General features: G+C 41.4%; 1 protein-coding gene across 1 annotated transcript in view; it reads left to right on the top strand.

The window, feature by feature from the left end:
- The window catches only part of lmtk2 (lemur tyrosine kinase 2), a 164,917-nt gene that overhangs the window by 105,759 nt on the left and 38,373 nt on the right, over positions 1-20,785 (top strand). The window contains exon 7 of the mRNA XM_060840569.1: positions 16,556-16,686. Coding sequence (XP_060696552.1) covers positions 16,556-16,686 — 131 coding nt within the window. The remainder of the gene's footprint in view (positions 1-16,555; positions 16,687-20,785) is intronic.

Here is a 20,785-nt window from a genome sequence, read left to right as displayed (position 1 = left end):
CTTGTTTATTCACTGCTTAGTTTATCCTAACTTTATGCCCAAAAATTTTATATAGCCAAAAAGGGTTGAGAAGAAAATATTTTATTCAGTGAGTTAAGATCTGAAACTGGATGCCTTAACAGGGGATAGAAATAGTTTCTTCTGTTTGGAGTTGGATCGATATGGTTATTATCCATGACAATTACTAAAGCTGTCCAACATATAATTTCACATAATCTAAAGGAGTGCAAAGTACCATGAGCATTCCCACTTCAGTGATGTTGAATTGCTGTTGTATGTAGAGTCAGGAGTGAAATGCTTTGTAAATTGCTTGAAGTTTTGACAAGATTTGTGACTGGCAATTTGATTTTGGCTCCATGTAGTTTTTGAGAAAATGGTAACAGTGTTTCGATGCAAAACAAATACGTTTAATAGATAATCATTTAAATAAAACTGGGTGGTTTGGACGATAGAACAGCAGGAAATATAATTGCGATGTAGCTTATTATGAACATTGAGCACAGCAGGCTTTCTGGTATGCATGATATTTTTGGCAAGAAGTTGGATAAGTGATTGACTCTGCTGTAAATGAGCGCTCCTGTAAGAGGAACCTCCTGACTCGGTACATTTTGTTCGAACATGTAAGCCTTCCCATTTGGCATGTAGTGCATTCACCAGTTGCTGTTTTGCTGCTGAGTGACAGGCTGTCTTATTTTAGTGGGAAAATAAGCTGGTCTTTTCTGCCATCTAGGGCAAACTGCACTGTTATCTGTTGCGACTTTCATTTGCAAAATATTGCTCTGTATTCAGTGAAACTGTATGACAAGAAAATGGGCAAGGATTGCAGATGATTTTCAGTAGTTGGGAGTGGGCATCTTAATAATTTTGTTTGAAACAACCCATTTAGCTGAGTTTACTTAATTTTGTAATCCTTTACCCCCAGTGGTTTGCAGGTGCATGGCTGTGGAATGGCCCTGAGGCTGAGTTAGATTTTTGAGTCCTCCGAGAATAGAGTGCTGGAATTTAGAGTTGAAGCCCAAGGGTAGGGAAGTTATTCTACAGTTGTGCAGGGTGTAGTGAAACTACATGTGGAGTACTGTGTACAGTTTTGTTCTCATTGCTTAAGAAAGGATGTAATTGAGCTACACCAGTTCTCAAAATGGAGACCTGCGACCAGTGATGTCCCACTGTGATCTGTGCTGGTACCACTGTTGTTTGCGATATATGTAAATGATTTGGAGGAAGTGTAGGTAGCCTCATTAGCAAGTTTGCAGATGGTACTAAGATTGGGGGAGTAGCAGATAGTGAAGGGGACTGTCAGAGGATACAGCAGAATATAGATAGATTGGAGAGTTGGGCAGAGAAATGGCAGATGGAGTTCAATCTGGACAAATGCGAGGTGATGCATTTTGGAAGATCCAATTCCAGAATGAAATATACAGTAAATGGAAAAGTCCTGGGGAAAATTGATGTTCAGAGAGATCTGGGTTTTTAGGTCCATTTTTCGCTGAAGGGGGCAATGCAGGTCAGTAGACTTTCAAGAAGGCATGCTTTCCTTCATCGGACGGGGTATTGAGTACAAGAGTTGGCAGGTCATGTTACAGTTGTATAAGACTTTGGTTCAACCACATTTGGAATACTGCGTACAGTTCTGATCACCACATTACCAAAAGGATGTAGATGTTTTGGATAAGGTGCAGAGGAGGTTCACCATGACATTGCTTGGTATGGAGGGTGCTATCTGTGAGTAGAGATTGAGTAGGATTATTTTCATTAGGAAGAAGGTGGTTGTGGGAGACCTGATTGAGACCTACAAAATCATGAGATGTATAGACAGGGTGGATAGCAAGAAACCTTTTCCCAGAGTGGAAGGCTCAATTACTAGGGGTCACAAGTTGAAAGTAAGAGGGGAAAGCTTTAGGGAAGATATATGTTCTTTATGCAGAGTTTACCTGGAATGCGTTGCCAGTGGAGATTGTAGGGGCAGGAACAAAAACTTCATTTAAGATGTATCCATACAGATACATGAATGGGCAGGGAGCAAAGGGATACCTTAGAAATTTTCCTTAAAAAATATTTAGCATCAGATTTAAATAGAGGATCAGCGTAAGCTTGGGGCCAAAGGACCTGTTCCTGCGCTGTAATGTTCTTTGTTGAGTTCAGAGAACTTTCACTTGACTGATTCCTGGATGGACCTTCTGAGAAAAGATTGAGTCTGCATCCGTGAAAGTTTAGATGGATGAGAGTGATCTTATTGAAATGTAAGGTCCTGTGAATACCTGACAGGGCATTTGATGCTATTGGGCTGTTTGCCATTATGGCAAAGATTAGACCTAAAGGGATTAAAAATAATGGGGGTCTCCCTTTTAAGTTAGAAGAGGATTGTTAGTCTGGGGAATTCGCTACCCAACAAAGTAGTGGGGATAAGGTAATTGAATACTTCTAAAGCTGAGTAAGATGTGTTCTTTATTGACAAGGGAGTCAAAGATTATAGGGGCTAGTTAGGAAAATATAGTTGAATCCTCACAATCAGATCAGCCATGATTGTATCAAATTTCAGAACAGTTCTGAGGTGCCTAATAGTCTTTTTCTGCTTCTATTTGTTCCATTTGAATTATCTATCAGGTGTGGATTGTATTATTTGCAGAACAATTGGTTGTATGATTTATCCTTCTATTTCCTCTGTTCTTAACATTAAAGTACATGACTCAGTGACAGAAGTAAAGGAATCAGCATTGTCAAAGGAGTCATTTTGTCAGATGTTAAAGTCCCATTTGTCAGCCCCCATGCACATCTAAACTCTTCGGTACTATTTAGAAATGATCATGGAAGTCACAGTCATTGTGTTGTATGAAAAGTCATCTTTGGGTATGAAGTTCTGTCATGGTTATTTTGTGTACTGGAGTTAGAGACATGGTTGATACTACAGAACTCAAAAGTTGCAGAAAAGTGACACATTTCTGAAGGTTTTCATTTTGAACTCATTAGGACAAACTTCAACTTTCAAGCTACTACAATTTATGCTACAAGACAGTCATGTGCAGATAGGCTGGTAAATTGAGTATGACCAAATGGGTGCCATGAGAAAGCAATGGAGAACCATAAACCATAGTACTGAAGAATGATGCTCCAGAATTAGCTATACTGCTACAATACTTAGGGTATGTCTACAAATACCAAAATACTGTTCCTTCAGTCTGTTCTTAATTATCAGCAAAGTATTGGAAGGGATCATTACTATACTTTAAAGTGGAACTTGCTTAGCAATAACCTGCTCACTAACCCTCAGTTTGAGTTCTGCCAGAGCTATCCAGCTCCTGGTCTCATTACAGCCTTTGTCCAAACATGAGCAAAAGTGCTGAGCTCCACAGAGAAGAGGAGGGCGATACCAAGACAACATTTGACTAAGTATGGCATTAAATAGCCTCAGATATTTGATTCAATCAGACACCAAGGTCAAACCCTCCACTGGTTGGAGCTAAATCGAGCACAAAAGAACATGTTTAAGGTTATTGAAGATGACTTACTTCTGTTTCAGGGTATCACTGCAGGCATTCCTTGGCCCTTGGCTCAATCATCTTCAACTTTTGCATCAGTGTCTCTCTGACCCCCACCCCCCAAAAGTCAGAAATGGGAATGTTCACTGATTGCATAACACTCAGCACCATTCATGGTTCCTCAGACATTGAAACCATCTGTCTACAAGCCCTGGATAATATCCAAGTCTGGACTGTTAATTGGCAAATCAATCCACACAAATGTTAGGCAATAATTATCTTCAAGAGAGAATTTTTGTTTTGTTTGTTCATGGATGGGGTGTCCCTAGTTAAGGCAAAAGTGAGACTGCAGATGCTGGAGATCAGAGTCGAGATTAGAGTGGTGCTGGAAAAGCACAGCAGGTCAGGCAGCATCCGAGGAGCAGGAAAATCAGTGTTTCGGGCAAAAGTCCTTCATCAGGAATCTGGCTAAGCCAACATTTAATGCCAACCTCTAATTCAGCAGATCAGGCAAGAACAGCAGTTACCTTCCCTAAGGTAATTGGTAAATCAGATGGGTTTTTCTGACTGTCAACGATGGGTGACAGTTTCATTGGACTCTTGATTCCAGTCTTTTTTTATATTGAGTTCAAATTTCACCATCTGCCACAGTGGAATTTGAACCCAGGTCCCCAGAATATTACCTGGGTTCTGGGTGCAGGTTTGCTCGCTGAGCTGGAAGATTCACTTTCAGACTTTTTGTAACATCTTCAGTGATCTCCACACAAAGCATTGCTGATGATTCCTGCTTTCTATTTATATGTTTGGGTTTCTTTGGGTTGGTGATGACATTTCCTGTTCTTTTTCTCAGGGAGTGGTAAATTGGGTCCAAGTCAATGTGTTTGTTGATAGAGTTCCAGTTGGAATGCCATGCTTCTAGGAATCTCGTGTGTGTCTCTGTCTGCCTTGTCTGAGGATGGATGTGTTGTCCTAGTTGAAGTCGTGTCCTTTCTCCATCTGTATGTAAGGATATCAGACAAGGAGTCACACCAACATTAAGCAGAAAAAGAAGGAAGGCAACACACAAGAAAGGAAAGTACTAGAAAGACTTTTAAAAAAAGCATTATTATCCTACCTGCAGACAAAGGACGCTTGGCAATCATTTTAAACTAAAGAGACTACATTGAAAAAGCCAATGCACTACTTGCAGATGCCAACACTTAGCAACAAGTGGCGATAGACCCAAACCCACAACTAGAGAACTGAATCACAGCCCCACTTAAAAAAAACTTCAGAAATCTCGTGAAATAAATAAGATCCAACACACCAAGCTGCTTTGGATTATCCAAAATTCACAAACCAGGAGCCCCTCCCTCAGACCCACAGTCTCGCTACCTGGAACACCAACTTGCAGATTGGCCAAGGAGCTAGATCAAAGACGAAAACACTTAGTAGAAGTCTCGCGGCACTCTATCTGTTCCACCCAAGAATTCCTGAAGACCATCAAACTCAAAGATAGAAGAGGATGAAATAATGATCTTTTTTGATGTAACAGTCCTGTTCACATCCATCAACATTAACCTGGCTAAGGAAACATTGACTACACTATTAGAAGAACCAAAGACACATACACCAAACACCACCAACTTCATCAGCAAGGACAGTATCGTCAAGCTAGTGGATCCATACCTTACCACCCACTTCACCTTCATTACCAAAACCTACAGACAAACCAACGGATCGCCCATGGGATCTCCGATGTCAGAATTCTTAGCAGAGATATTCATGCAGAGACTTTAACAAATAGCTCTGCCAACCATCCAATCTAAACTTTGGGTCTGCTAAGTGGATGACACCTTTGTCATCACTAAACAAAACAAATTAGAGGAAACCTTCAAGACCATCAATAATATACTTACTGGCATAAAATTCACTAAAGAGGAGGAAAACAACAACAAATTGCCATTCCTAGATGTCACAGTAGAGTGAACAGCCAATGGGAAACTTCAAACCAGTGTCTACAGGAAAACAACGCATATGGACCAAATATTGAACTATAGAAGCAATCACCTCAACATCCACAAACAAAGTTGTATCAGAACATTATTCTAATGAGCTGCCACACACTGCAGCACAGAGGAACTACGCAGAGCAGATGTAAATCAACTATACAGTGTATTCAAAAAGAACGGGTACCCATTAAACACAGTCTGCAGATTTCTCAGCAACAAAACCAAACAAGCAGACAAAACATGTCCAGAAACCCTAGCTACTCTCCCCTATCTCAAAAACATCTCTGAAATGACTGCCAGACTACTCAGACCCCTTGGCATCATGGTAGCCCACAAATCCACACTAAAACAGCTAATGAACTTGAAAGACCCTATACAGACGACAAGCAAAGTAATGTCATTTACAAAATACCATGCGAGGACTGTAACAAATGCTACATTGGACAATCAGGCAGAAAACTAGCCATCAGGACACATGAACATCAACTAGCCACAAAACGACATGACCCTCTCTCACTAATATCCTTCCATACTGATGAAGGACACCATTTTGACTGGGACATCACATCCTTCCTAGGACAGGTCAAGAAGAGGCACGCATGAGAATTCCTAGAAGCATGGCATTCCAACCAGAACTCTATCAACAAATACATTAACGTGGACCCAATTTACCACCAACTGAGAAAAAGAACAGGAAATGGCACCACCACAGGAAATGGCATCACCAACCCAAAGAAACCCAAACATATAAATGGAAAGCAGAAAACATGCCCACGTTCTCCACAATGCTTTTCGGTGGCACAGTGGCTAGCACTGCTGCCTCACATCACCAGAGACCCGGGTTCAATTCCAGCCTCAGGCGATTGACTGACTGTGTGGAGTTTGCACATTCTCCCCATGTCTGCATGGGTTTCCTCCAGGTGCTCCAGTTTCCTCCCACAGTCCAAAAATGTGCAGGGTAGGTGAATTGGCCATGCTAAATTGCCCATAATGTTAGGTAAGGGGTAAATGTCAGGGAATGGGTCTGGGTGGATTGCGCTTCAGCGGGTCGGTGTGGACTTGTTGGGCCAAAGGGCCTGTTTCACACTGTAGGTAATCTAATCTAATCAGCAGTGCTTTGTCTGGTGGCTCACTGAAGACTTTACCTAGTGTATGGTGACAAAACATCAGAAAATGAACCTTCCAGCTCACCGAGCAAACCTACATCCAGAACCTCAACCTGAGCTACAAATCTTCTCAACTCGATATTACTTGGGTATCTGGATGAATAATCTATCATTAATAAACTCGGCCCCCTAATGTAACCATCTCCACTTCGCATTCCAATATCATTGTTATTGCTGAGTTCACCACTGCTTGATTAGAAACTACATTAGATCAGCGTTATAAACACTATGATTCTGAGAACTGGTTAGATGCTTGGAATTCTGTGATGAATAACTTCACCCAAGATTGGTACTCTATCCACCATCATCACCACTATCTCCCTCCAAAACTGATGCATAGTAGCAGCAGAGTTTACCATCTACAAGATGCTGTCAGAGTCTTCCTTACCTCTAACATCCACCACCTTTAAGGGAAAAGGTAGTAAATGCAGGAGAACATCACCGGCAAAATTCCTCTTCATGCCACACTTGGATTATGAAACTGACTTGGATCTGCATCACTGTTTCTTCATTATTGCTGGGTCAAAAGTCCAAAACACTTTTCCTAACAGCATTGTTGTATCCTCATGAACTGCAGCACATCAAGAAAGCACCACAACTTTCTGAAGGGCAATAAGGATGAGTGTTAAATGCCTAACCTGGGACTCGTGCATACCATGAACAATTGTTTTAAAAATGGCGCATCAAGTCCTGGATGATTTTAAAAAATCATCCATATTACTTCTATTTACAGAGAGATGTTCCCTCCATATGAATCTATGTCAATTCGAGTAATTGTAAATGAATTTTTTCAAAATTTATTCTTTCAAGGTACGTGGGCATCCCTGCCTTGCCAGCATTCGTCTGTCCCGAGTTGCCCTCGAGAAGGTGGTGATGGTGAGCTGCCTCCTTGAACTGCTGTAGTCCATATGCTGTAGGTAGCTGTGCAATGCCATTAGGGAAGGGATTCAAGAATTTTGACCTACTGACAGATTCAAATTCAAGATGGTTAGTGGCTTGGAGGGGAACTTAGAGTTGGTGTTCCCATGTGTCTAATGTTCTTGCCTTTCTGGATGGAAGTGGGCACAGGTTTGGAAGTTTATGTCTGAGGATCTTGGGTAAATGTTTCATTGTCCAAGATAGCTTTTAGCAAAAAAAAACTGTCTATCAACATTTGGTACGAAGATATAATGGAAGGATATTATTAAGTTGGAGAGGATTCCGAAGAGATTTACCAGGAATTTGCTGGGAATGGAAGGTTTTGGTTATAAAGGGAGGTTGGATAGACTGAAACTTTCACTGGAGAGTGGGAGGTTGAGAGGTGACCTTATAGAGGTTTATAAAATAATCGGGGGGGGGGTGTAAAAGCTAAGGAGATGGTGGGTGTCTTTCCCGTTGGTGGGTGATTTCAAGACTAGGGCACATTTTTGAGATGAGAGGAGAAAGACTTTTTTAAAAAAAAAAGTACATGAAGGGCAATATTTTTACACAGGGAGTGGTTCACGTGTAGAATGAACTTCCAGAGGAAATGGCGGATGTGGGTACAATTACAATATTTAGAGGGCATTTAGCAAAATACATCAATAAGAAGTGTTTGGAGAGATATGGAACAAGTGCAGGCAATTGGGACAATTTTAGTTTGGGATTATGGTGGCATAGTTTGGTTGAACTGAATGGTCTGTTTCTATACTGTATGACTAAGCCTATGGTTGAAGATGCAGCACATATGTTTGGTAGGGGCACCTGTGTCTATTTTAACCAGGAGGTGCAGATTCTGATACATGGTGCACCTACTACCATATGAAAGAGAGAACATTTTTTGATTTTTCAGCCAGTAATAATATAGCGCCTTTGTTCTCATTGGTAACCTTGTATATACACCCTCCGTTATCTGGATGTCAATTATCCAAACTTTGGATTATCCAAACAAGATCTCAAGGTCCTGTTAAAAACGTTACATCAAAGAGGTGATACCAACAACACCTCCAGTCCCCATTAACAAAGCTATTGACAGTTTGTGACTTTTCATGGAGTGGTATGAAGCAGGTGGTAAGAGCAGTCTGGGGCTAAAGGAGCAACAGATATGTAATAATACTATCAATTTAATAATAACAGTATTCAGATGCTGTTGATGTGAGCAGTTGTTGGTGGGTAACAGTCACCGGGACTATGGCGCCTTATACACAAGGCAACAGTTGCTATAACTGAAGCTGCTGCCACCTGCTCACACACGCACACCATCCCTCCCACACTCCTTCCACAAGTCCTCTAACCATCTGATGGCAGGAAATGGGCCTTCAGCAGCATCACACAGCACTGCAGCACTCTAATAGAGTCATAGAGGTGTACAGCATGGAAACAGACCCTTCGGTCCAACCCATCCATGCCGACCAGATATTCCAACCCAATTTAGTCCCATCTGCCAGCACCTTGACCGTATCCCTCCAAACCCTTCCTATTTATACACCCATCCAAATGCCTTTTAAATGTCGCAATTGTACCAACCTCCACCACTTCCTCTGGCAGCTCATTCCATACATGTACCACCCTCTGTGTGAAAACATTGCCCCTTAGGTCTTTTATTTTTATATATCTTTCCCCTCTCACTCTAAACCTAAGCCCTCTAGTTCTGGACCCCCCGACCCCAGGGAAAAGACTTTGCCTATTTACCCGATCCATGCCCCTCATAATTTTGTAAACCTCTATTAGGTCCCCCCCTTAGCCTCTGACGCTCCAGGGAAAATGGCCCCAGCCTGTTCAGCCTCTCCCTATAGTTCAAATCCTCCAACCCTGGCAGCATCCTTGTAAATCCTTTCTGAACCCTTTCAAGTTTCACAATATCTTTCTGATAGGAAGGAGACCAGAATTGCATGCAATATTCCAACAATGGCCTAACCAATGTCCTGTGCAGCCGCAACATGACCTCCCAACTCCTGTACTCAACACTCTGACCAAAGAAAGCATACCAAACGCTGCCTTCACTATCTTATCTAACTGTGACACCATTTTCAAGGAGCTATGAACCTGCACTCCAAGGTCTCTTTGTTCAGCAACATTCCTTGGGACCTTACCATTAAGTGTATAAGTCCTGCTAAGATTTGCTTTCCCAAAATGCAGCACCTCTCGTTTATCTGAATTAAACTCCATCTGCTACTTCTCAGCCCAACTGGTCAAGATCTTGTTGTAATCTGATGTAATCTTCTTCTCTGTCCACTACACCTCCAATTTTGGTGTCATCTGCAAACTTACTAACTGTACCTCTTATGCTCGCATTCAAATCATTTATGTAAATGACAAAAAGTAGTGGACCCAACGCCGATCCTTGTGGCACTCCACTGGTCACAGGCCTCCATTCCGAAAAACAACCCTCCATCACCACCTTCAGTCTTCTAGCTTTGAGCCAGTTCTGTATCCATCACCTTTTGATCCTCGTGTGATTCAAGGAGGCCTTGTGTGTGAATCCTGCCTGCTGCATGCTTTTTGTTTTGTTTCCTGAAATTAATTATCCTGATCTGTGTGCAACATGGACCTCTCTCTTCTGAACCTTGCTCTGTCCTCTATCCATACCTTTGCAGCACAACCAGTTTCCAAACAATCAAAGTACTCCCTGCCTGTCTTGTTCAGAGAATTGAGGTTGTTCTAGATTATATTAGATACCCACATTATGGAAACAGGCCCTTTGGCCCAACATGTCCACACCGATCCTCCAAAGAGCAACCTACCCAGACCCATTCCCCTACCTTATATTTACTCCTGACTAATGCACCTAACACTATGGCAATTTAGCATTGCCAATTCAGCTGGCTTGCACATCTTTGGATTGTGGGAGGAAACCGGAGCACCTGGAGGAAACCCACGCAGACACAGGGAATGTGCAAACTCCACACAGACAATTGGCCGTGGTCGCTGGCACTGTGAGGCAGCAGTGCTAACCACTGAGTCACCGTGCCGCCCTAAAATTCACATGATACAATAGGTGATACAAGCCAGGTAACTATTCTGTTAGTCTTATAAGCTACGTTCAATCTCTTACTTGGTTCTGTATTCCAAAATCATAGGCCTGTAGTGGAGGTTTCATTATAAACCTGAACTGAGTACCATCACAGCCATCTTCCTGTGCATGTTTATACACCGTATCAACAAACTCTGAAAATTGTCGAGAGAGTCCAATTATGCCTGGTAAACTTTATTTGAAGCTAACCTATAGTAGCAAGCAATTTTATGAAACTTAGTGAGTATATTAAATATCTGCTAATTTTCATTTGGAAAGTTGTACAATCTATTTAATAGACACTTGGACATTTTTTTGTCAATTTTGTATGACATATGTTAAAAATTCACTGAATTTGCAGTAGAAACATATTAAATATACGTTTTTAAAGTATATATTGCAGAGTCAGTTCTACATTTTTAATTTTAGCTTTTCATTAGATACATTGCCTGATTTCCACTTCATATTTAGTCATTTTATGTAGCAATAAGAGTTTCTTTTTAATGTTTGTTCATTTGGTGAGATAAGTCATTCAGTCGTAATAATTCTGAAATTATTGAGTAATAAAATTGGTCTTCAATGCTCTGAAGTTATGAAAAATAATCCTGTTGAGCGTGTTTTTTGTAATTTTATCTTCCCAGGATTTCTCTCGAGGTCTATTTTTATTTTCAAAAGCTACTTTTTCATTTCCATTAACATTCTATTAGATGATGCAATTTTGTAGGAACGTTGCATTCTGCAGTTGTGGGGGGGGTATAGTATTTAAACTTGCACTGATGCATATTTGGAATAATTCACAATATCCTCAACAATAATCATTATTAAACTTAAAGTAACAACACATGGGGAAAGTATTAATTTCCTAAATACCACAGTATTAAAACTGACACAAAAGAATAAGTATCTGATAATAAAAGAAGTTTTTAAAAAAATAATTGACATACTTCTTTAAACAAACCATTACCATAAACAGACCTTCCACAGGCTGGTTGAGAGCATATCTAAATTAGTTGCATATTTATTTCTCACAGTCACTGCACCTCAAGTAATTCAGTCATAGAAGCTTTGCGTTATGACAACGTATAAATGTATATTTTTATGAAATCCAACAGTCGAGTAGTAAATGATTAGATTGACAGGTGTTCATTACAACACTATCTCATTATAGTATTCCATTTGAGCATCTGCAATCTTAAGCTAGAGACTCCACTTTTAGTTGCAGGCATTCATTGCATGAGTTTTCCTGGCTCTCAGCTGAGAGTTCCATTGTAGAAAGGATTAATGTTGCTCCTCAGTGTTGCAACCCATCTCCCCTCCTTGAGGCCAGCAGTCTCACTTCTGAGATTCTGGCATGGCAGTTTCTCTCACTGCTATACTCCCCTTTTTGCCCCAACAATGAGCTAACCTTTGTCCACATTTGCTGGTCAGCTTATCATTAGCACAGGAGAGAAACAGCCTGGGATGGAGGAGCACCTCCTCAGATATTCTGATCATTCCATGCCTGCAGCCAACGTTTTCTCCAGTTGGTTTCCCTGTGATTGACTTTTCCTGTGCCTTTTGGCAGAGCATCCACTAGTTTCCACCATTTAGTTTGAATGCTGGTGAGCTTAATAACGTTGTATGTTATTGACACTTTGGGGAATGCTAGAATTTTTTTAAAATTACTTTCACTATTCCGCTCCTTCAGAATTCTATGTCTCCCCTATTTCCTCTTTAGACTAAATCTCCTCCTTATCCAGGATGGTTATTCTGAAACCATGCAGCTATTGGTAGCCCATCTTGTAATGGTGAATTTATAATTTCCTGCCCACTTTCCAGAGAGCCAGCTGACAAACTGGGGGCTTTTGTCAGCCTTCCTAGCACCAGATCATTTGAAGTTGGCAACTGAAACCAATCGTTACCAGGAGTTCAACATACTGCTGTTGTGTCACTTTGGCTTTGGAATTTGTTTCCTTGGTTATGCAAATGAAGCAAATTGGTAGACAGCCCATTTTATGTCTGTTTTTCTTTCTTTCTTTCTTCCCTCACCCAACTATTATTCAAAATGTTCTCGATTTCATAGCGATATTTTTGTTTTCCTAATTCATTAATTTTGCATGAAATATGTGGCAAAAATGTTTCAAGCTATTTTTAGTGAAAGGGTTAACGTCAATGCAGGCTGTGTTAAAGACTCAATATAGAAAAGGTTTTAGTAACGATGATTTACAATATATAACATTAGTTTCAAAAGGTGGAAGTTTTACTAGGTTGTTTGTCTTGGATGGTATTCAATTTCAGAAAAACAGTATTGAATCATGAGCATACTTATGGAAAATTGCCCAAGTATATCCTGTATATTAAAAGCAGGACAAATCCACCCCAGCCAATTACTGCCTCGTCATTCTGCTCTTGATAATCAGTAAAGTGATGGAAGTATCATCAGCAGTGTTATCAAGCAATACTCGCTCAGCAGTGACTTGCTAAATGACGCCCAGTTTGGGTGAACCTGGACCCGACCTCATTACAGCCTTGGGTCAAACGTGAATAAATGAGCTTAATTCCAGTGGTGAGGTAAGAGTGACAGCCATTGACGTCAAGGCTACATTTGATCAATTATGGCATCCAGGTGCCCTGGCAAAATGGAAACAATGAGAATCTGGGGCAAACTCTGGTGATTAGAGTCTTACCTCACACTTAAGAAGATGGCTGTGGTTGTTGGAGGTTGGTCATCTTGGCTCCTGGACATCTCTTCAGGAGTTTCAGGGCAGTGTCCTAGGCCGAACCATCTTCAGCTGCTACATCAATGATCTTTCCTTCGTCATTAGGTCAGAGTGGGAATGTTCACTAATGATTACACAATGTTCAGCACCATTCATGACTCCTCAGATACATCGATGACTGTATCGGCGCTGCCTCGTGCTCCCACGAGGAGGTTGAACAGTTCATCAACTTTACTAACACCTTCCATCCCGACCTGAAATTCACCTGGACTGTCTCAGACTCCTCCCTCCCCTTCCTAGACCTTTCCATTTCTATCTCGGGCGACCGACTCAACACAGACATCTATTATAAACCGACTGACTCCCACAGCTACCTGGACTACACCTCCTCCCACCCTGCCCCCTGTAAAAACGCCATCCCATATTCCCAATTCCTTCGTCTCCGCCGCATCTGCTCCCAGGAGGACCAATTCCAACACCGCACAGCCCAGATGGCCTCCTTCTTCAAGGACCGCAGATTCCCCCCAGACGTGATCGACGATGCCCTCCACCGCATCTCCTCCACTTCCCGCTCCTCCGCCCTTGAGCCCCGCTCCTCCAACCGCCACCAAGACAGAACCCCACTGGTTCTCACCTACCACCCCACCAACCAGCGCATACAACGTATTATCCGCCGCCATTTCCGCCACCTCCAAACGGACCCCACCACCAAGGATATATTTCCCTCCCCTCCCCTATCAGCGTTCCGCAAGGACCACTCCCTTCATGACTCCCTTGTCAGATCCACACCCCCCACCAACCCAACCTCCACCCCCGGCACCTTCCCCTGCAACCGCAGGAAATGTAAAACTTGCGCCCACACCTCCACACTCACTTCCCTCCAAGGCCCCAAGGGATCCTTCCATATCCGCCACAAGTTCACCTGTACCTCCACACACATCATCTATTGCATCCACTGCACCCGATGTGGCCTCCTCTATATTGGTGAGACAGGCCGCTTACTTGCGGAACGCTTCAGAGAACACCTCTGGGCCGCCCGAACCAACCAACCCAATCACCCCGTGGCTCAACACTTTAACTCCCCCTCCCACTCCACCGAGGACATGCAGGTCCTTGGACTCCTCCACCGGCAGAACACAACTACATGACGGCTGGAGGAGGAGCGCCTCATCTTCCGCCTGGGAACCCTCCAACCACAAGGTATGAATTCAGATTTCTCCAGCTTCCTCATTTCCCCTCCCCCCACCTTGTCTCAGTCGGTTCCCTCAACTCAGCACCGCCCTCCTAACCTGCAATCCTCTTCCTGACCTCTCCGCCCCCACCCCACTCCGGCCTATCACCCTCACCTTGACCTCCTTCCACCTATCCCACCTCCATCGCCCCTCCCCCTAGTCCCTCCTCCCTACCTTTTATCTCAGCCTGCTTGGCTCTCTCTCTCTTATTCCTGATGAAGGGCTTATGCTCAAAACGTCGAATTCTCTATTCCTGAGATGCTGCCTGGCCTGCTGTGCTTTGACCAGCAACACATTTGCAGCCATGACTAAATGCGACAAGATTTGGGCAATATCTAGGCTTGGGCTGACAAGGAACAAGTAACATTCGTGCCACACAAATACTAGGCAATGATCATCACCAATAAGAGACAATCTAACCACAGCCTCTTGACATTCAGTGGTGTCACTGTCACTATCAAATCCTGGGGGTTATCATTGACCAGAAACTCAACTGGACTCCCCACATAAATGTGGCGGCTACACGAGATGGTCGGAGACCAGGAGTGCTGCAGTGAATAACACACCATCTGACTCCCCAAAGCTTGTCCACCATTTACAAAGCACAAGTCAGGACTATGATGGAATATTCCCCACTTGCCTGGATGAGTGCAGCTCCAACAACACTTAAGAACATTATCCAGGACAAAGCAGCCTGCTCGATTGGCAGTATATCCACAAGCATCTGCTCCCTCCACCACTGGCACTCAGTAGCAACAGTGTGTGCTACCTACAAGATACACTGCAGAAGTTCACCATAGATCCTTAGACAGCACCTTCCAAACCCATGACTACTTCCATCTTGAAGGATAAGGGCAGCAGAAATGGGAATACCACCACCTTCAAGTTCTCCTCCAAGCCACTCTCCATCCAGACTTGGAAATATATTGCAGTTCCTTCACTCTTGCTGGGTCAAATTCCTGGCATTCCTTCCCTAATGGTATTGTGAGTCAATCCACAGCAAGTGTACTGCAGTGGTAAGATAAACCATCCCAGCCTGAGTTTTTTTAAGTCATGGACAGATAGGTAGCCAGCCTTTGCATTGCCAGCTTTATTTTCATTCACTTTTAGGATGTGGATGTCACTAGCTAGACCAGCATTTATTGTCCTCTCTAGATGCTGTTGAGCCAGTGGATAATGAGCTGCCCCCTTGAATTGCTGCAGTCCATTTGAAGTAACTATATTCACAATTGACTCAGAGGCACTGAAGGCAAAATATGTATATATGTGATCTGGAGGGAAATTTGCAGGAGGTGGTGTTCTTATGTATTTGCTGCGCTTGTCTTTCTCGAACTCTGCTTTCTCTCCACAGATGCTGCCAGACCTAAAGAATTTCTCCAGTAATAACTTTTTGTTAATGGCAACGTTACCTTTTATGCACTAGATGGACTGTAATGTGCCAAGAGCGTGCCTCATCATCACCATCTCACGGGCAATAAGGGACAGATGACAAATGCTGGCCTTATTAATGATGCTCATATCCCATGAAAGAAGAAAACTATCTAGCAAATAAACAGTTTAACAGAACCACCTGCGACCAAAAGATGGCAGTGTCTATGAATTACCTCATCCACAAAGAGCTTGAATAAGATTTGGAGGCACAGCTGCCAGTGGTAGGATGATGAAAATTGTGGATGTGCAAGAGACCAAAATTGGAGGAGCATAAATGTCTTGAACATTTCACTCTATTCCTTTGCATTTTTTTCATTGTCATCTTATATCCTGGTGCAATGTTTAACCTGTCATTTTGTCTGGCATATAATACAGCTTTTTTGAATGCAATCATAAAGTTTAGTAATTTTTTTATAAACAACTGTTTTCAATTCACAGCTGTATAAGAGGTGCACATCCATGGTACCCATCATCAAGAGAGCTGTTAGCTTTCAAATTGGACAGAAGACAAGGGGCTTGCAGATGCTATTAGCAGCAAATAGCTCAAATAATATGAACAATTAATGCTACTTTGTTCTTTGTATTCACAGGGTGACATAAAAGGGTATCTACGTGGCCAACAGCATGAACAGAGCCCCCATGGTTTGGAGCTGCTACAGAGAATGGCTTGTGAGATTGCTGCTGGACTTGCTCATCTGCACAAGCATGGTTTTGTACACAGGTGTTTATTAGTATTAGTATTAATATTATTATTAGTATTATTAGTAGTAGTAGTATTATTTATAGTAGTATTATTATTATCCAAATTACTGTATTCCTTTGATTCCTTGAAGTGATTACATCATCTTTGTTTCCTTTCTGCTGACAAAGACAGCATATGACAATTGGGTTGCAGACATTTTAAGGATTATCAAACAAAATATATGCAGCCACTGATTGTGCTTGAAATTTATCTGAACGTGTGACAGGAGAGGCAACATGCCACTCGACCCAAGATTTTGTATTTTCTATGTTCATCTTCAGATCTATGTAGCCATTTTGTTGACTAGAATATTCCTCTTCGCTTGGCACAAAAGCCTTTTTTGTTTGTTTTTAAGTAAAAGTCAAACTTAATTAATTTAAGTCTGTTAATATATATCAAGCTGGGTGCATTGATAATGCTCTTTAAAAGGATCTAAATTTAGGAATTGTTAGTTTGGCAAATCAGTAAGGCATTCCAAGGCTCTTGAATATCTCTTGGGTGACTTGACAGGCCAAGGCATTAGCTGCTCAGGGACTGACTGATTTTGAAAGGGGGTGGGAGAGGAAAATATGCAAAAGCAAAGTGAAATTTGAGGTGGTTTTATTTTATCAAAGTATTGCTTGAAAATACACAGTAGATGTACATGTACTTAAATAAATGGTTGCACTGTTCTTTAGTTTAGACTGTAGCTGTGCTTTGGTTTGAGAGTTAAGAGAAATATTTTAAGCAAAGAGAAATGTATACAGAAAGATATTACCTGATTTTGAGTCTGTTTTACCAACAGATAACTAGCCACTTGAACAGTGCATTAAAAGAGGATATATATTTAATAATGTGCTTTCCATGGGTACTTAGGTTGTCAACCTTGCAGTTGATTCATTTCATTGGATACTAAACAGGGACCAAAGGTGTGAAAAATCGCTGCGAATCACAGTTTTTAAAAAGTAACTAGTAAATCCTTGTGTACCGAAACTTACTTTGACAAATATTACAGCCTGGACCTAAAGTATTTGCTCTTCAGCTAACCTTGTGTGTACACCTTAATTGGAATAAGACACAGCTGATTAAATTACACAACTCTCATAAATGCTGTGCCTGTCTTGTCACTACTGCCAAATATGATAGTTTGATGTGACAGATCAGTTTACACGTGATTTATTAAGAGACGCTAAAGCAAAATATGATGATCTCTCTAAAGCTAAACAATTGGTAGATCTAATCTTAATTATTTGTACAGTCAATGATGACTGTATTGAGCAGACTGGAGAAACTGGTGAATTCTCTTTTTCACCCCAAGATTGTTCTTGCATTTTTTTTAAAACCACTTTGATAACTCACTTCCATTAGAGTGTCAATTTTATGTGAATGAGATATTGGTGAAAAATGTGTTCAGATATTTTCCAAGTAAGATTTGCTCAGTCTAACAATTTTTTAACTAAACTGCACAGATGAAAAGCTGTAACTTTACAACCCTCCCCCCAGATGCATAGTCAACGCCTGCCACTTTGTCCATCCACTTGTCACATACTTTGCCTTCTGTTCCTGAAATGTACAGTGAAAAGTAACTTGTACTCCTGAATGTTGGATCTTCTGGTTTGCCATATCAAGTGTTCATTTCTGGCAACAATATCCTGCTGCTGTCTGAGTATGTGGAAAAGCTCCAGCATCAGTGATTTTGTTGCTGGTGGTGATTTCAAGCAGCTGAACTGTTTCATCCCACCCTGTTACTGCTTGGAGATTACATGGATTTCTAAATGATATAGGTCTTTGCTATAAAGAGCATTTTGTTAGCACGAATTGCTATAACGCGATTGGTGAATTGTGGACATTGTTCAAACAATGTGAACTTTGTGCTGAACGGCTGTAGCGGGTTTTTTTTTGTTCACGATCTTCTACAGTCCGATTTTCTATTAGCAGTTTTCCATAACATGGTTTTCTTTAGCGCAAGGTTGCTGAGGGACATACCTGTCACGTTATATCAGAACACCCTCACATAATGATGTCGGATAAAATGGTTGTTTACTTTGACTAAAATGATATCAATTTTTCAGTCTCATGGTAGAGACAGTTAAGTAGCTTGTGTTATTTCTAATATTCATGCATAAATTATTTAGAATTAAATTTTTGAATTCAAACGTTTTGTATTGTGTATGTGTCTATTCAGCATATTTATGGAATTGTAAAAAAAAATGAGGCATCCAGTTCACAAGGGTACAAATCTGAAGAACTGCATGGTTCAGTTATTGGTTTACAAACTGACACGATCATAGAATGGTTAATTAGAGTGACCTTGATTTGAATATCCTGAGAGATGCAGAGTTAAAGTTTTGAGTCCAGTGACCTTTTATCAGTACTGAAAATAGGTGGGGAAGGGTGATATTGAAATTGATGAAGGGGATGAGTTTGAGAGATCAGGGAATAGAGTACATGAAAGCAGTACCTGGAGGCAGAGAATAGGAAAACAAAGGAATTATTTATAATAAATTGAGAGAGATAATCATTAGGAGGATGCTAACAAGAAGTATAAATTATAGAAAATGGGTTGGATGTGCTGGGAGTATCCCATGTACAATAAGTCTTAAGGGTTTGGGAGAAGCTAATGAACAATGAGTAAAAGACGCCTACTGTAGTGCTCCAACAAGGCTTAATGCAAGGTGGAGGAACAACACCTCATGTTCCGCCTAGGTATCTTCTAGCTGTCGGGACTGAACATTTCGGTTTACTAATTTCAGAACATGAACACCCTCTTTCTTGTTTGTTACCATCCAAAGACCCTTTATTCCCTTTTATGAGTCAAGTGCTGGAAACTGGGAGCTATATGTTTAATGACTGGTGAGAATATGAGGGTTGAAGGGCCTCTTTCTGTACTGTAAAACTCTTGACTATGACAAAGGACGAGGCCATTCAGTCTGTAGCACCTGTGCAGGCTCTCAACAACAGTAGTTTAGTTAGTCCCCTCTCCTTTTACTATTCTTGTAATTGTACAATTTTTTCCCCCTATGGGTACTTCCCTTTTGAAAGTTATGATTGCGATGGAAGCAGATTCACCCTTGGGTAGTGCATTCAAGATCTTAACCACTTACTACTGAAGAGATTTTTCCCATGTGCCCTTTGATTTGTTTGGCAATCACTTTGAATCTGTAACCTGTGGACCTTGATCTTACTGGCAGAGGGAACACTTTCTCTGTTATCTAGGCTATTCATGATTTTGAAGTTTGATTGGCCAAATGCGTCAGAAAAATGAAAGATAGAAGGAAGAGCTTGGAATTTATAAAGCACTTCATCCCATTTCTCAAATTCCCAAGGTACTTCAAATTACTCACCTTTTACATGACTCACCTTTACATGCAGCGATTGCTGTGTTGGCAAACGTGACAGCTAATTTACGTACAATCGATAATGGGAAGTGTGACCAGTTAATCTGGTTTTTATGTTAGCAGTTAAAGGATGCATCAAAAACCTGAAATTGCTGGAGAAACTCAGCAGGTCTGACAGCATCTATAAGAAGAAAGCAGAGTTAATGTTCTGATTCTTCATTAGAACCATTAGTGGCTCAGAAAAAGTGATATTTATGCTGAAGCCAAAGTTGGGGAGTCACCGGACTCGGTGTTAATTCTGTTTTCTTCTCACAGCTGTTTTTGTTTCAAATCTGCAGCATCCACACTTCTTTGTTTTGTTTTTTGGTTGAAGGAGGAATGTTAAGCAGCCTTTAGGAGAATTGTAAAACGTAGTAGAGGGCCATTTGGCTCATTGTACCTCAGCTAACTCTGAAAGAGAAAATCCAATAATCCCATTTCCCTGCTTTTCCTCCATAACATTGCAATGTTTCCCATCTCAAGCATGTATCTGGTTTCCTTTCCTAACCCTGCACATCTTTGGACTGTGGGAGGGAACCCATGCAGGCACAAACCCTGGTACTGTGGGACAATGGTGCTAACCACTGAGCCACCAACTACAACACTGGTATCTATCCAACAATGTGGAAAATTGGCAAGATATGTCTTGTACACAAAAGGTAGGGCAAATCCAACTTGGCCCATCAGGCTGCTGTCAATCATCAGTAAAATGATGAAAGGTA

The sequence above is a fragment of the Hemiscyllium ocellatum genome, chromosome 20 (genome assembly GCF_020745735.1).
Source record: "Hemiscyllium ocellatum isolate sHemOce1 chromosome 20, sHemOce1.pat.X.cur, whole genome shotgun sequence".
In the NCBI taxonomy this organism is placed as follows: Eukaryota; Metazoa; Chordata; class Chondrichthyes; order Orectolobiformes; family Hemiscylliidae; genus Hemiscyllium; species Hemiscyllium ocellatum.
Note: the sequence above shows the minus strand (reverse complement) of the source record. Positions and strands in the feature narration are given on the sequence as shown.